At 39.2% G+C, this 14,620-nt stretch overlaps 1 protein-coding gene across 9 annotated transcripts in view; it reads left to right on the forward strand.

The window, feature by feature from the left end:
• ASPP (Ankyrin-repeat, SH3-domain, and Proline-rich-region containing Protein) overlaps positions 1 to 14,620 on the forward strand; it is a 388,674-nt gene that overhangs the window by 373,452 nt on the left and 602 nt on the right. For 7 of the 9 annotated variants that reach the window (XM_074090067.1, XM_074090068.1, XM_074090065.1 and 4 more), the window contains 9 exons: positions 2,119 to 2,300; positions 8,108 to 8,252; positions 8,908 to 9,750; positions 9,900 to 10,262; positions 10,379 to 11,023; positions 11,584 to 11,666; positions 12,327 to 12,442; positions 12,733 to 12,834; positions 13,542 to 13,744. In XM_074090067.1, the coding sequence (XP_073946168.1) occupies positions 2,119 to 2,300; positions 8,108 to 8,252; positions 8,908 to 9,750; positions 9,900 to 10,262; positions 10,379 to 11,023; positions 11,584 to 11,666; positions 12,327 to 12,442; positions 12,733 to 12,834; positions 13,542 to 13,744 (2,682 nt within the window). The remainder of the gene's footprint in view (positions 1 to 2,118; positions 2,301 to 8,107; positions 8,253 to 8,907; positions 9,751 to 9,899; positions 10,263 to 10,378; positions 11,024 to 11,583; positions 11,667 to 12,326; positions 12,443 to 12,732; positions 12,835 to 13,541; positions 13,745 to 14,620) is intronic. The other 2 variants (XM_074090064.1, XM_074090066.1) reach the window with 2 other exon arrangements.

The raw sequence follows: 14,620 nt of genomic DNA on the forward strand, positions 1-14,620 counted from the left end.
TAAACGAACCATTATTGTATTTTGACCAATTATGTCCATTGATTGTATAGAAAATGAACAAATACCAAATAAGAGTTCATTCTAAACACTACTTCCTAGCTTCAATAACTCGATAGGCATAAAAAATTGTACCTACATGACTAGTTGTGAAAGTTGCTAAAAGGTTTTTCTGGTAATATTTGCGTTGCCACTAGGAGTGCCGTGCCACGTGCGAGCTTTCCCAAGTGGCGTGCCGGCCGCAGTGCGATTCCGTGGCATTTTAAATGAACCAACCCTGTAAAGGCACATTTTTATAGTAGCTCTGGCTGATATGAAAAAAAATTCACTGACTGAGAGAGCACGTAGCGCGATTTTTTTGTCGTTTTTATTCGTTTTTTTTTTAAAGACGGAGCTATGGGTTTTATGATATGTTAATACCTACTTACGCAAATAAATTATTTTCTATTTCTAAATCTATGCAGTGGCAAACTCGCGAGACTTGTATTTCAAATGTAATAGTACTATTTTTCGCCACTGAGGATGGTATTTTCATATATGGTTTTTTCTATTTCGAAAATTGGTTTTCAGCTCTTTTTCGACCAAAATTACTTTTTAAGATCCTTTGTAGGTAGATGATTTAATTTGGGCCGAACTTTCCTCGGAGGTTTACTGACACTGAAATCCGTTTACGAATTTTATGAAACTTGTTACATGTAGGTAATACTTTATCGCTTCTGATTTGTTTTGTTCAGGAAGAAAACTCAAGTATTTAAAGTTTTTCTTGTAAGTAAGTTTGTAGAAATATGTAAATTGATAAACTTTCTTTCGCATAGCATTGTAACTGTGACCCCGACTATACAGCTATAAAATCCCGGGCTAGTATCCTGGCAGTCACAAACACCGTTAGGACGCCGGAATTTAAATAAAAAATACAAAAAGATTCCAAAAAAACAATCTTAATTTGATTGCTTAATAACGACATCTCTTGTCCGGGTGAGCGGTTAGTTCCAATGGAATGCCGAAAGTTTCTCGATGAGGGCTACGGTATAGATGTCGCTAGCGTCACTGCTTAAGCGGTTGAATAAGAAACAAACAAGCTGAGATATGTGGTGCATAGGGGAAATTCGTGTCTGTGCCGTTGACCAACAGTGGTGTAGCGCTATAGCACGCGGTACGGAATACCGAGGACCTGGGTTCGATTCCCAGTGTTGGTCTTATTTTTCTGGTTTTTCTGTGCATCTATATTTCAGTTTGTATGTTCAATTTAGGTTTTACGGGATGACTGTAAAAGTAAAAATTTGGAATTGAAATAAAAAATACAAAAAGATTCCAAAAAACCAATCTTAATTTAACTACCTAATTTTAGTAATAGATGATTGTGTTATGATGCGAGCGTGAATTATTGAACACTGTCCCTGTTTTGTTCTTAATTCCTCTACATCTCGGACTATGGGCATGTCCAGCAACAATTTTCCTTATGAAACGGTTTGTGGTTGAAATGTTATATTGAGTGATACTCATAAAACCGGTCTTCAAAATGATACCATATTTAATTTATTACTAGCGATATAAGAACATTTATATAATTTTACTATTATTCAAAGAAACCAATAAGATAGCTTTATCTTTTTCTTTTACAGTAAAAGTACAACTAAAGCTAGGTGCTAGGTTAGCTGGAAGAGATCCCTTTTTAGGGATAAGCTCGCCTTTGTTCTCCTCTCTGTGTATTTGTATTTTTATTTTTATGTGCAATAAAGAGTTTACATACATTCATATATACTAAACATGAAGTAAACAAACCCTGACATAACGAAAATAAAACACACTTTTTGAATAAATTTTACTTACCTCATTCAATTTTAATGACCAAAAATGAATTCACAACCTTTTGTCCACCCAAATCACGGTATCACAGTAATTTTGTATTATATATTAATACGTTATAGGTTTGATTTTTGCCACAATGTCGCAATGAAATTTCAAAACGTCAGAGCATCAGAGCCAAAAAGTTGCGGACGCTAGGTGGCGCTGATGTCGTGCACAGAGCCAATAGCGATAGAAAACACACATACAGACACAGATACACTATAGATGATTCTGTAGGCGCGATTACTACAACACTGACATTTATCATTCCAGTACCGCAACAAGCTGAACGAGCAGCAAAACGGCAGGCTGTCGGCGCAGCGCGCGGCGCTGGGCGCGCGGCAAGAGGAAATGCGAAGCATCGACCGCCGCGTCTCCGAGCTGCAGGCGCGGCTGCTGCGGAAGAGGGCCCTCAATCGACAGCTGGCCGCGGCGCACCGGCAGCCGCAGCAAAGGTGGTAAAAGTAGCTCACTTGTTGTACTTTGCTAAAGGCGGTTGTCACACTGCCGCCGCATCCCGTTGCGGCGTGTGGAGCGACGAATTCGCGTGCGGCGACCGGAACTGCGGTGCATGACGAACCTCATTTTCTTTCTTTCATATGTTCATTTTCTATAGCGCTCAATGTGGCATCATACCCCGCGTCCCGCACAGCGTCGTCGTCCGGGAAAATCCATCCGTGAAAATTTGTGGATTCGGGTATTTATTGACGCAGTAAGAGTACCCAAAACCTTCAATAACCGATGAACGTAGAAGTCATGACTTACGGTTCTCTTACGGTAGCACGAAAAATTTTAATCCTATTTTCACTACCACTAATTTCACTAGCCCTAAAATGAAAAAGCCGAATTTTTAATTTTCCTGAATATTCATTAGCTCTAATTTCAGCATTCCAAATTTACGTGGTACCTAATTTCACTAGCCCTAAAATCAGAAAGCCGAATTTTTGATTTTCCTAACTATTCATTAGCCCTAATTTTAGCATTCCGAATTTACGTTGTACCTTATTTTACTAGCCCTAACATTAAAAAGCTAAAACATTAATTATCGTCAAATGTAATGATCGGAACACCTTAATTTAGCAACATATTGAATGGCATCTATCCAACCTACTTTCCTAGGGGGAGTTATCTTGGCTACCATAAAAAAAGACCTAACATCGAAGGCTAAGGCGGGAGCGATGCGGAGCGTAGCCTTAGCCTTAGCCTTAGTTTAGTACAAGTAACCATTAGGATGTAAAACTTTAGGTCTAGTAATCATAAAAGTTTAGCTGTCATGATATTAGGGCTAATGAAAATTATATCTAACGTTGGTATGCCTAGTGAAATTAGCTTTTATGATATTCGGTCTAGTGAGGGTGAACCATGACTTACACTAGTAGAGTAAAATGCGCTCCATTCTATTTTGCAAAAAAGAATCGTAGAACTCATGTTGTTATCAGCTAGCCCTCACTTAAAAAAAACAATAAAAACGCTTTATTCATCTTTAATGTACAAGAAAATAAGGCGCTCTCTCCGGATACTTAATTTAATCGAAGCAACTGAAGCAGCAAAACAGAAATAGGTCAATAATAAAGGCATTCTCGGGAGGGCACTAACTATCGTGACCCCGGCACAAATTTAAATGTACCCTGGGAGGCATTTCCCTATTTTTCTTTACCTATATCTACCCTACTGCCTACATCTTTATCTCGCATTAAGCGCTTATGTTGGTAACACTTTACTACGCATTATTTGACCCTTTATATTGTCATGAGCCACAGCTCTTAAGGAGGCAAACACGGTATAAGTGCTGGACCAATAAAGTTCCCTCGGACCAATAAGGGCAACTATTATTAGAATGATTTGGATTCTGACCGTTATGGACGGGATGTTTCGGACATAAAGATTGACGCGAGGACAACAAATCTAGAAATAAATTGGGAATACCCGCACAGAGACATAGAAACGCTGTCATAATTATACATTAAAGTGCTTTCATTAGCAGGAGAACCCTGAGGCATCGTACTAATCCTAATATTGAAGTAATATTGTAAATGTTACTTTGGATTTAAAAAAAACTAAGATGTTGAGCAAACTTACCTATTGCCAATAAAAAACAAATAATGTTACATTTGGATGTTTAGAGTTTGATAATTTTGGAAAACGGCTTAAGGTTTTTGATGAATTTGTCACAAAAATAGTTAAAATGAATTTAGATTGACACATAGGATACTTTTTATCCTGGTACATTTCGTAATCCTGCCCGGATAGCGATAAATATACAAATCTTCGGAGACGAAGTCGCGGGCACCTGCTAGCTACTCAATGATATCAGCAACCAGTATATTAATATAACGCACGTTCCGATACTTGCATTTTAAATGCATGCCGCGTCAAATCAAATCCCTTTTAAATGCGCCTTGTAAGCATGGTATGCAGTGGCGAACGTGCCTCGTATTGCAATGAGCGTCTTAGTGTTTTATCCTAGGCAATGGAAGAGACAAGCGGTAAAAGGTCCACTAAGCGAGACATCTGAGAGGAAAATATGCAAAAGCGTATGATTTAGACATCCTAAAAACACCTCTACATGTAATTTTGAACATGAAACTACCGTGAGACTCAGTCATATTAAATGTATTGACCCGGATAACTCGCGTCTTAAATCGAGTTTAGCTCGACATGTTTCGGGCTAATCCGTAGCCCTTCGTCTTCGGAGCAACGCGACTCAGCGGCTGCTGCAACACGCGCACTGCGCGCCGCCGCTCTGCTCGCGCGACTACCCGACGAAACTAACACCGGCACACAACTACCCGCGTTTTCATCATCATTTTCATTACAACTGTCAAATGTAGGGTAGCACACAACACTAACAACATCGCTCTGTAAAGGCACGTTCACACACACCGATGACGCAGCACGAGTAACCATGATCCCGTAATTTTGTTTCAGAGAACTATTTTATTTATATATCTACTTGTTTCTGGTAAAAATAGGTCTACCTTCTGGACCCAGTTTCTCGAAGCTTACATGTTTAACAATATTAGTGTTTTGTCTCTTAAGAGAAGTCTCTTCGTTCCATTCTCCATACCAACGTAGTCCCGGTCTCCTTTGAAAACTAGGCAACAGAAATAGATGACATTTTGTAAGTATGGACTAGACGTAAGTATGGTTGGCCTGTGGTTTTTCAGGTTTTCAGGAGCTCAAAAGTCGACAAAAAAAAAGATGACAACTTTGCACGAGAATCACAGATTAATAAAGCATTTTTACAAAAATCGAAAAAACCACAGGCATAGAAAATATAATGAATATCTTGATTGTAAAATATCATTGATTTCTGTGCTATACTTTTTGTATAATATGAGGACAACGAAACCCAAAATTCAACCGCCCAAATCTTGAAAAGCCTACAGCTATCTCGATATAAATTACGGACGTCGTTGCGGAAGGCATGGGGGGACGGCTGCGAGCGCTTATGTCACGATCGATAAAGACAGCAATATCCCAAACGAATACGTATACGTACGTAGATCTGCCGCGCGGCCGGCAGGGAAACTTCTCTTAAAATTGAACGAGAAAATGAAACAAAACACTAATATTAGACTCCCGCTCGAGAAATGAAAGCCTGTAGACATTATGCTCTCTAGAGAGAAATATTTGTAGTAGCAGTATAAATTAGTAGTACTAAGCTGAGCTGTGAGCTAGAAAAGGGACCAAAGAGATCGCTTTATTCTCATGTCCTTGTACCTAACAGCAATCTCATTAGTCTATTTTTTTCTTGCTTGCTTTCTTCCTCACACAGCCCGGGAAAATGTCACGCAATGAAAAATAACCAGAGTGAATCAAAGCTTTAAAATAAATCTAGTGATTCAGAGTTCTATTCTGTCTGGATTTAGAATGTAATGTATATACCTACTTAAGTTTGCTTTGACAATTTATTCTTTACACTACTCGTGATACCCATTAGGTCTGATATTAAGTAAATTGAAATTCCGGGATATCGGTAAATTATCGCGGTAAATAATTCTCAGAAATTAAAAAATCTTTGTGCCAAATTTCATATTTCTGAAGTTGAGGCTAAGTAGTGGTTGAGATTATGGAATTTTATCACTTTGTCGGCGTAGCTAACATTTGTATATATTCCTGCAAAATTACAGCTTTTTAGCAGTAACAGATTCTAAGCTAACCCGCGGACGGACGGACATGACATGGCGAAATTATAAAAGTCCCTTGTAGGATTACGGAACCCTAACAACCATACACGCAATAAAACACAAAAATTAATAGAGATTTCAAAGACAGATGAAATGACGAGATAAAAAGTAAAATCGCGCATAAAATATCGTTTATAATAATATATCCGACCTCGATTTATATCAATTTAGATTACCTACGCAGATCGGGCTGGATCATGGGGAGCGAAGGTAACATCCGTCATCATCGATGCTAAGGGCTTTTATTATCCCTATTAGCTGCGGACTTTGGGGCAAATTTTATCGGCCAATAAATAAAAAGTTGACAATCAGTGTAATTTTTTGATGGGCCAAATTATGGAGCGGAGCTTTAAAATTTGGCGTTTATCGTCGTTATTTCGTGTTACTCGTAATATTAATGTTTGAGCAAGTTTTTTTAATTATTTTAAGATGTAAGAACGTTTAATGAAATGTAAACATACCTAGTGCCTACACGACATACCTTGGTTGACCTTCTTTTAAAGTATGTTTATGATTTTTCAATTATCAAGACATGAAAACCAATATATAAGTGATAAATTACTCTTACTTTATAACTAAACTTTTATAACTAAAGCTTTAGGTGGAGGAACCAGTCATTGGACGTCTTTGTTTACACTTCAAGTCTTTTTATTGAAAAACGCTTAAAAAATAGTATTAAGTACTTATTAAACCAAATGAATGTAAATGATCATTTGTCCTTCTTTGCTAGATACTTTGCTACATATTTATTTGCAGTGATTTATTTTTCGAAAAGGCCATCCACCATATTAATGCAGATAGGTACGTACATAATAGTTACAATTCAATAGTTAAAACCGATTTGCAATCAAAATTAACTTAACGACTCGTTGCGATGTAGTTATTTTAAATCGAGACGCATGACATAGAAATGCTATTTATAACAAAACAATACACTTTGGCCTCCGACAAATTGTCTCGTAAATCAAGTCTCCCAGCGAAATATGGGTTTGGCATAACGAACCGCGGCTTCGGTTACAGGCGCGTGACAATCCTGCCTTTGCATGTTTTATTTTATTAAAGAACTTTGAAAAAAATATCGTCATTAATTTATATTTGATGTTTGCACGTATTGACAGTAAAGAACGGTGTTGATTTACTCAACATCAATATAAAAAGAAGCCTGAAAGTAGAAAACAAAAAATAATTGTTTCTCATAAAGCATTCCAAGACGCCAAAGTACATCTCTTTTATGTATACCTACTTGTGTCTTTTTTAAAGGAAATAAATTTATTATTTTTATAAATATGACTTGAGTAGGTAGTTAAGTAGGGTCAAGGAAACTGAATCGCGTACAAGGGTGAACCTTTGTGATATGTACCTACTAATGTCATGTTGACCTCCCATAGGTACATTGCCAAAGAAATCATACCGCCTAATTGATTACCTATGAAACGGTTCCGCCCTGATAGGTGATTAAGTGTCCTGTATGTACCTATGTATAAATTAAATACCTACTCCTTGCCAAAAATTTAAAAAGCTATTATTAAGAATCCATATTATTGTGATCAGCTACGTCGGCAATATGATTGCGCTTTAAATGTCAAATCGGCCGACTAATCTCCGGCTACTTATCGAGTTGGTAAACTTGGGATTTACTTAGTTGTAATCTAGTTCAAGATCTTATTTATCGTTCAACGTCATCATTCCAACCTATATATATATACGCCCCACTGCTAGGCAGAGCCCCCCCAGCCCCCCCCTCCTCTCAGAATGAGAGGGCTTAGTCGCACTTCCCGGACGGGCCCAGTGCGGAATGGGAATTTTGCACACACCATTATTGAACGGCGTGATGATGAATTCAAATGCATGTCGCACATGAAACCCAAAAATACCAGTCGGATACCGATATATTTCAGTAAGTACTGGTATTTAAGCCATACCAGCCCGTAAAGCTTTATTGACTTTTGCAACAACAGAGACCAGCGCCAAGCCGGACAAGTTCGCAATAGGAAAATCCTCCCAAAATATCCCAGCTGCTTAATTACTTACTTACTGCATACTTACCTGAACAGTTTTTATTTTATTTGCAGAACGAGCAACCAGTCGTCTATGCAGCAACTGTCGTACCCCACGGGCCAACCAAAGAGCCAGCAGCCCCGCGGCAACGTTGCCGCCGTGGAACCCTACAACCATGTGCCTCATGCGCCCAGTCTCACGCATAACTCCAACTTTCAGGTAAAGAACAACTAGACTACAAATCTCCTAGCCGTTTTCGGCTACAACGACTATTTTCTAGCGCTGCTGACGTGCTCCCAGATGGCTGACGTCTGATTTTTTGCACCTAATGTTCCACACGCCACACATGAAGGAAGATACAAGGAAGGTTAACGCATTCATTGCCGGCATTTCTTTCCTTATTTCCGCCAAGACGGACTTCGATCAGTGCCTCAAATCCCTGTAAGAATTCATACAGGTTCATGGTAATGCAATCTTTACTGAATAAATAATTATATGAATGCAAAAGTAAGTATGTTTGTCCATCTTTCTCTTGAGGCTTAAACTACTGAATTGATTTGGATGGAATTTGGTATGAAAATAGTTTGAGATCTAGCTTGAGCGCTACCCGTGAGAACATTTGAAACACTGTTTCGCCTTACCTATTCTACGTGCGTTATTTAGTATCGTACGATACGACATTCTAATTAGTTAGATTATGCGCTAAGTTTAAACTTGTTTTACGTTGATCCCCATTTCGCATCAGCTCCGTAATCTGCGAGATTATACGTGATTATACTGAATAAAGTTTAGACGACCATTCGAGAATATTACAATTTCTAGATATTACTTGATATTACTTTGTAAATGATAACAATGTCTGTTTAATTTACAGGGGATGAAGCAAAACGTAATACAAAACAACGTGCCATTGAAACAATTAACGCAAAGTGATAACATACAGAGCCATCTAACGCAGCAAGAAGCGCATTATTTACAGCAGAAACAAATGATAAACCCGCTTTATAATGGCGGATATCCCCACCTACCACCCGGCCAAGATCAGTACCAGGGGCAGTACCCCAACAAGCAAGAAGCCTACAGTCATGTGCAACAGGGCATCTCTCACGCTTACGATCAAAAAACCATGTTCGACCACCTAAACAAATACTCAGAGTACCCCAAGCAACCTCAGTATAGCCCTAACAGTACAAGTAGTTCTAACAGCAATCAAAATGGCAAAGAACTCAAAATAAACGAGCAGGAGTTCCTACCAGAATTCGCTGCCAGTAAGTCGGATCCAAAGTACCAGACATTGCCATACAACACTAAGTTCCCACAGACTGGAAAATTAAAACAGCCCGAAGTCAACGGCAAACCTGATAGTCAAGAAAAGAATCAGAATGCCAATATCAATGTAAATCACATGACGGTACATTCTACTCCTCTATCGGTCGTGAACAAAAGTCTGGCCACCCCACTAAGTCAACACGAAGCTACATATCAGCAGGAACACGCATATCAGCTGCAAAAATCTGATTCTTCTAATAGATGTAACCAAGAGGGTAAAGAGAACCATACATATCAACACAATTCTAGGCTAAGTCAGAGTAATAGTCAAAATAATGATGGCTCGAAGAGCAATGGAGGAAAAAGTTTACAGGGTAACGCGATAAAGGGAAACTCTCCAAGCTTCGGATCAAACAATACCAACGCTAGCAGTTCTATAGGATTTGGGGTAAGTTGAATGGAGATTCAAACATTGAACAATCACCTTCAATAAAAATAATCTCTCCTTGGTTGCAAATTGGAATTTATTTTGCTTGTGTCACATAGCTATTCATACTCATGTCATTTGTAAATATCATCATCATTCATTCATTCCAGAAACCCGTATCGAGTGTAGCCCCTACATCGGTTCAGGTCTCAAGCGGAAAACCATCACCCATATATCAGACATCCTCCACAAAGATCCAACCAGTCCAACCGCAAACCGTCCAGACTCAAAGCCTTGCACCTCCATCAAATCACATAGCTAGTAATACGGTCACTTCCCAACCCCAGATTGTCAGAAACTCCGCGTCAGGACTTTCGAGCGGGACGGGGAGCTCTAATTATCCTGGTCAGAACTCTTCGCAAAGCATCTTGTTGTCTCCTCCGCAAAGTGCCAGCACACCGCTATCCACACCTGATGTCAGTGGCTCTGACAAATCTCCCAAACCTGCACTACCTCCCAAACCGACAATAAAGGTACGTTCAAGTAGAAACATTTTATTTTTGCTTCCTAACATGTTTTTTTTCTGCTTTTTGTTTTTTAAAACTCCTATTTAAATGAAAGTGTGGTTACTAAGAATTCTTATTTACAGACCCCACCAAGACAGTCAGCGTCCAATGAAGCAGGTTACACCCAATCTGATACCTCGATCTTGCCCACTATTCCTGTACCGGACTCGTCCACAGACAGCGATAATCTAAAAGAACTTAGCAACGGTAACAATAGCAGCGAAATGATCATAAAAGCTCGACCTCTAACAATAAGAAAACCACCGATGAGCGAACAACCTAAACTGCGAAATCATACCAACTCCAAAACTCCAATAAGCGTCAGCATCAACCGAAGAATCGAGATGCCACCAGCATTTCTGTTCCCAGAAATGGATCATTTAACTTTAGATTCAGTGCCTACGGAAATGCAGAACGGCCTAAAAGACAAAACAAAAAGTAAAGATGAGGTAGATAAGATGATTAATAATAATATATCTGTAAGTTCTAATGAGAGGCACGAGGATAAGGACAACGTATTGGATATAGCGGAGCAGATAAGTTCTGTTGATTTGAACGGTCAGGATTCTCAGACGTCTGAGAATGTGCTGAGGCGGTCAAAGAAAGGCAACCTGAAGCAAGGTGGCAAGGCGCCGCTGGCGAGGCGTGTCAGCTTCGATCCCCTCGCGCTTCTGTTGGATGCTAGTTTGGAAGGCGAACTCGAGCTCGTCAAGAAGACTGCTACGCAGGTAAATTGCTAAGATAACATTAGGAAATATTCAGTGAAGTAAGATATTAATAAACAACTCAAACACGCAATAAACAATAAATAAAGAGTTACATAAAACAATATCATAGACTAGAACCGATGGATAAGAATTGGGATTGGGTGTTTTTCTTTATCGCTTTCGATTTCTGGTGTACAATAAAGAGTACTTAATTGTATTGATTATTCTGCCATGAAAAAAAACAAAGGTTGTTTTAGTGAAATACTTCTTAGTTTTGAATTACTATCTACCTATTATACTGGTCTGGTTGTTTTATAATTTAGACATAAACACACACACACACACAAAAGCATGGAGCAAAAAAAACTGCTCGATCAATATACTTTTCAATACTTTTAAAGTAATATTCATCCATGCGTATCTAAACTTCGTTTCAATTGTACACAGATATTATATTTACCACTCTATTCACGGTATTAATAAGTTACTTGTGGTATCTACAGAAATAATACAAACTAGTTTGTATAATTTTAAACCCGGGTGCTGTCATCTTGTGTTGTAATTTGAAATCTAAATTCCAGGTGCAGAATGCGAGCGCTGCAAACGACGAAGGGATCACAGCTTTACACAACGCCATCTGTGCCGGGCACTTTGAAATCGTCAAGTGAGTTATGACAATGCCACTAGATGGAGTAGGTATCTAGCAGCAAATACAACTTAGAACTACGAACGTCCAATTTTTAGGGTTCCGTAGTTTAATTAGGGTGCAAGTAAAGTTTTATGTATATTACACACATGGTGCTTAAAATCTGAGTGCAGAGTCCAAATTTTCAAACATTATTTTATATCCTTTCGTTATATTATTGACTTATAAGTGCCAATGCGAAGTCTAGGATTAAAATATTTCATCGTCGAAACCTGTAATAGGTATGTCAATTCCATACATTTAGGGGCTGTTTCACCAGGTTTTTCAGTCAGTTAGCACTAATCAATGGATGGTGAAACAGCCCCTTAGACACCACTTAACCCTTTGTTGGTAGTAAACTTGGAGTTGAATACTATACTAAAGAAGAAGATGAAGAAAATGAGACCAAGACTCACTAATGTTTTTATTTATTTTTTTCAATTTTTTCCTACATTACATATTATCAAACATGTCCTGGCAATTACAAACACAACGAAAAAAATAATTAGCCAAATAGGTGCAGCCATTCTGAAGTGATACGCTTATGGATACGCTTACATAACTTCGGCAATTGATTTTATTTAGTTATGTGTAAACGAGTTCCGAAATTCTAACTGATTGAATATTAAATGTTTCCAGATTCTTGGTGGAACTGGGGTGCGACGTAAACGCGCAGGACTCTGACGGTTGGACGCCGCTTCATTGCGCGGCCTCCTGCAACAACCTGCCGATGGTGCGGTTCCTCGTCGACAATGGTCAGTGCTTTTTGTTTTTACCACCTTATAAAACTTACATAGTACGAGTCTGGCGGTGACCATTAATGTGCAGAAGTACAAAACAAGTTAACGCGAGGGCTAAGCGATGCGCGAGGCGGGCGGGGCTGGCAAGCTTAAGCGCTGATTGGCGTATGCCACTGTCATACATATAAGCAAAAATTTACATTGAATAGTATTGAATTTAAATTATCAAGTAAATTAGGGTATTTACACATCGCTTTTTTTAAAAGTAAAAGTTCCATTTCATAAGGACTACCTATTGGTTTCAGGTGCGTGCATATTCGCAACGACGTTGTCCGATCACGAGACGGCTGCCGAGAAGTGCGAAGAAGACGAGGAGGGCTTTGATGGATGCTCAGAATACTTATACAGTTAGTATATCTATTGTTTCTATTAATTATACTAGCTACTGTATCAAAACTAGCTAAAGCATGACGTGGCATGCGTAAGGCATATTTAAGGTGTAAGTTCAACTTCTATCATTAAGGGGCTGTTTCACCACCCATTATTTAATTTTAACTGACTGATAAATGTAATGCCGTCTCCGTCTATTCAAACAAAACAAAAAGAGACGGCATCACATTTATCCGTCAGTTAAAATTAATCAATGGGTGGTGAAACAGCCCCTAAGAGTATTTTTCCTGACAAAGTAATATGTATCTAAGTGTAAACCTCTCTAAGAATTAAACGACTGCATCCAAGTGCAAGGTCCGCCCGGATTGCTACCACCATCTTACTCGCTAATCCTGCCGTGAAGGAGCAGTGCTTGCACTGTTGTGTTTCGGCGTGGAGAGTAAGACAGCCGGCGAAATTACTGGCACTTGAGGTATCCCATCTTGGCCTCTAGGTTGGCAACGCATCTGCAATCTCCCTGGTGTTGCAGGTGTCTATGGGCGGTGGTGATCTCTTACCATCAGGAAACCACTTGCTCGTTTGCCATCCAGTCGAATAAAAAAAAAACATAACTATGTATGCGTAAATCCTTTATTGTACAAAAATAAAAAAAGACACAGTGGCCTAACGTTGAGATTCATTTACTAAGGAAAACAAAATATTTAACTAAAATTTATTTCCTCAGGTGTCCAAGAAAAGCTAGGCATAATGAACAACGGTCTAGTCTACTCTGTGTTTTCGTACCCGGCGGCGCGGCCGGACGAGCTCTCGTTCGACATGGGCGCGCGACTCCAAGTCCTCAGGAAGGGAGACGACAGCGAGCGCGAGTGGTGGTGGTGCCGGGACGACGGCGGACAGGAGGGGTATGTGCCCAGGAACCTGCTTGGGGTAAGAGTTAAACCTACGTTTTTTTTTATCAGGCGTTACTTTGCTGAGGTCCATATCAATAAACTGAAACAATTAAAGCCTGACCTGGCCTGTCTTAGGCCTCTAGGTTGGCAACGCATCTGTAATACCCCTGGTGTTGCAGATGTTTATGGGCGGTGGTGATCTCTTACCATCACGAGACCCACTTGCTCGTTTGCCATCCAGTTGAATAAAAAAAAAGTGTCTGACTACTTCCTAATCCTATTAAGCCCTCGGTAGAATCCTGTCACAGTCAGCATTTTCCGCATTTATCAAAAAAAACTTGATAACGACAGCAGAGGGTCCCTGCGACAGGGTTCCACCGAGCGCTAAATAGGAACTTGTCAGGATTACTTTGCTCACCCGCGTTATGATAGCTACACACACACATAGATGTCTATCATCTGGAAGTATGTTTAACGGTTGTTTTGCTCTGAAGAACGGCTCTGATTGAGTTCAAAACGCGTCAGTGTAGTGTGGTGGTGATAGATGGGTTTTGTGTGATTTTGTGTGTTCTTACAGTGTGGAACTGCATGAACACACATTTCATGCATAAACGTAGCTATCATATGGTTGCGGGTGAGCAAAGTAATCATTTCAGTTCCTACGTTTTATTCCCACTTTTAAACGCGCTATTTGAAAAATGGGAAAACTCAAAAATTACCTACGTTGGAAAAGGCCAAGAAAGAACTTTATTTTAACTACGTATAGGTATTTCTTGGTAGTAAATGTAATGAAGTTGCTAAAAGACTCATCTAATTTACAATCCAAGGAAGTAAAATTTCCTATAGTGACCATTTGAATAAATCTAATTCGGAAACCAAGAGATCAAAACTGTAACAAACTATTGGAATCAAA

The sequence above is a fragment of the Choristoneura fumiferana genome, chromosome 7 (assembly GCF_025370935.1).
Source record: "Choristoneura fumiferana chromosome 7, NRCan_CFum_1, whole genome shotgun sequence".
Classification (NCBI taxonomy): Eukaryota; Metazoa; Arthropoda; class Insecta; order Lepidoptera; family Tortricidae; genus Choristoneura; species Choristoneura fumiferana.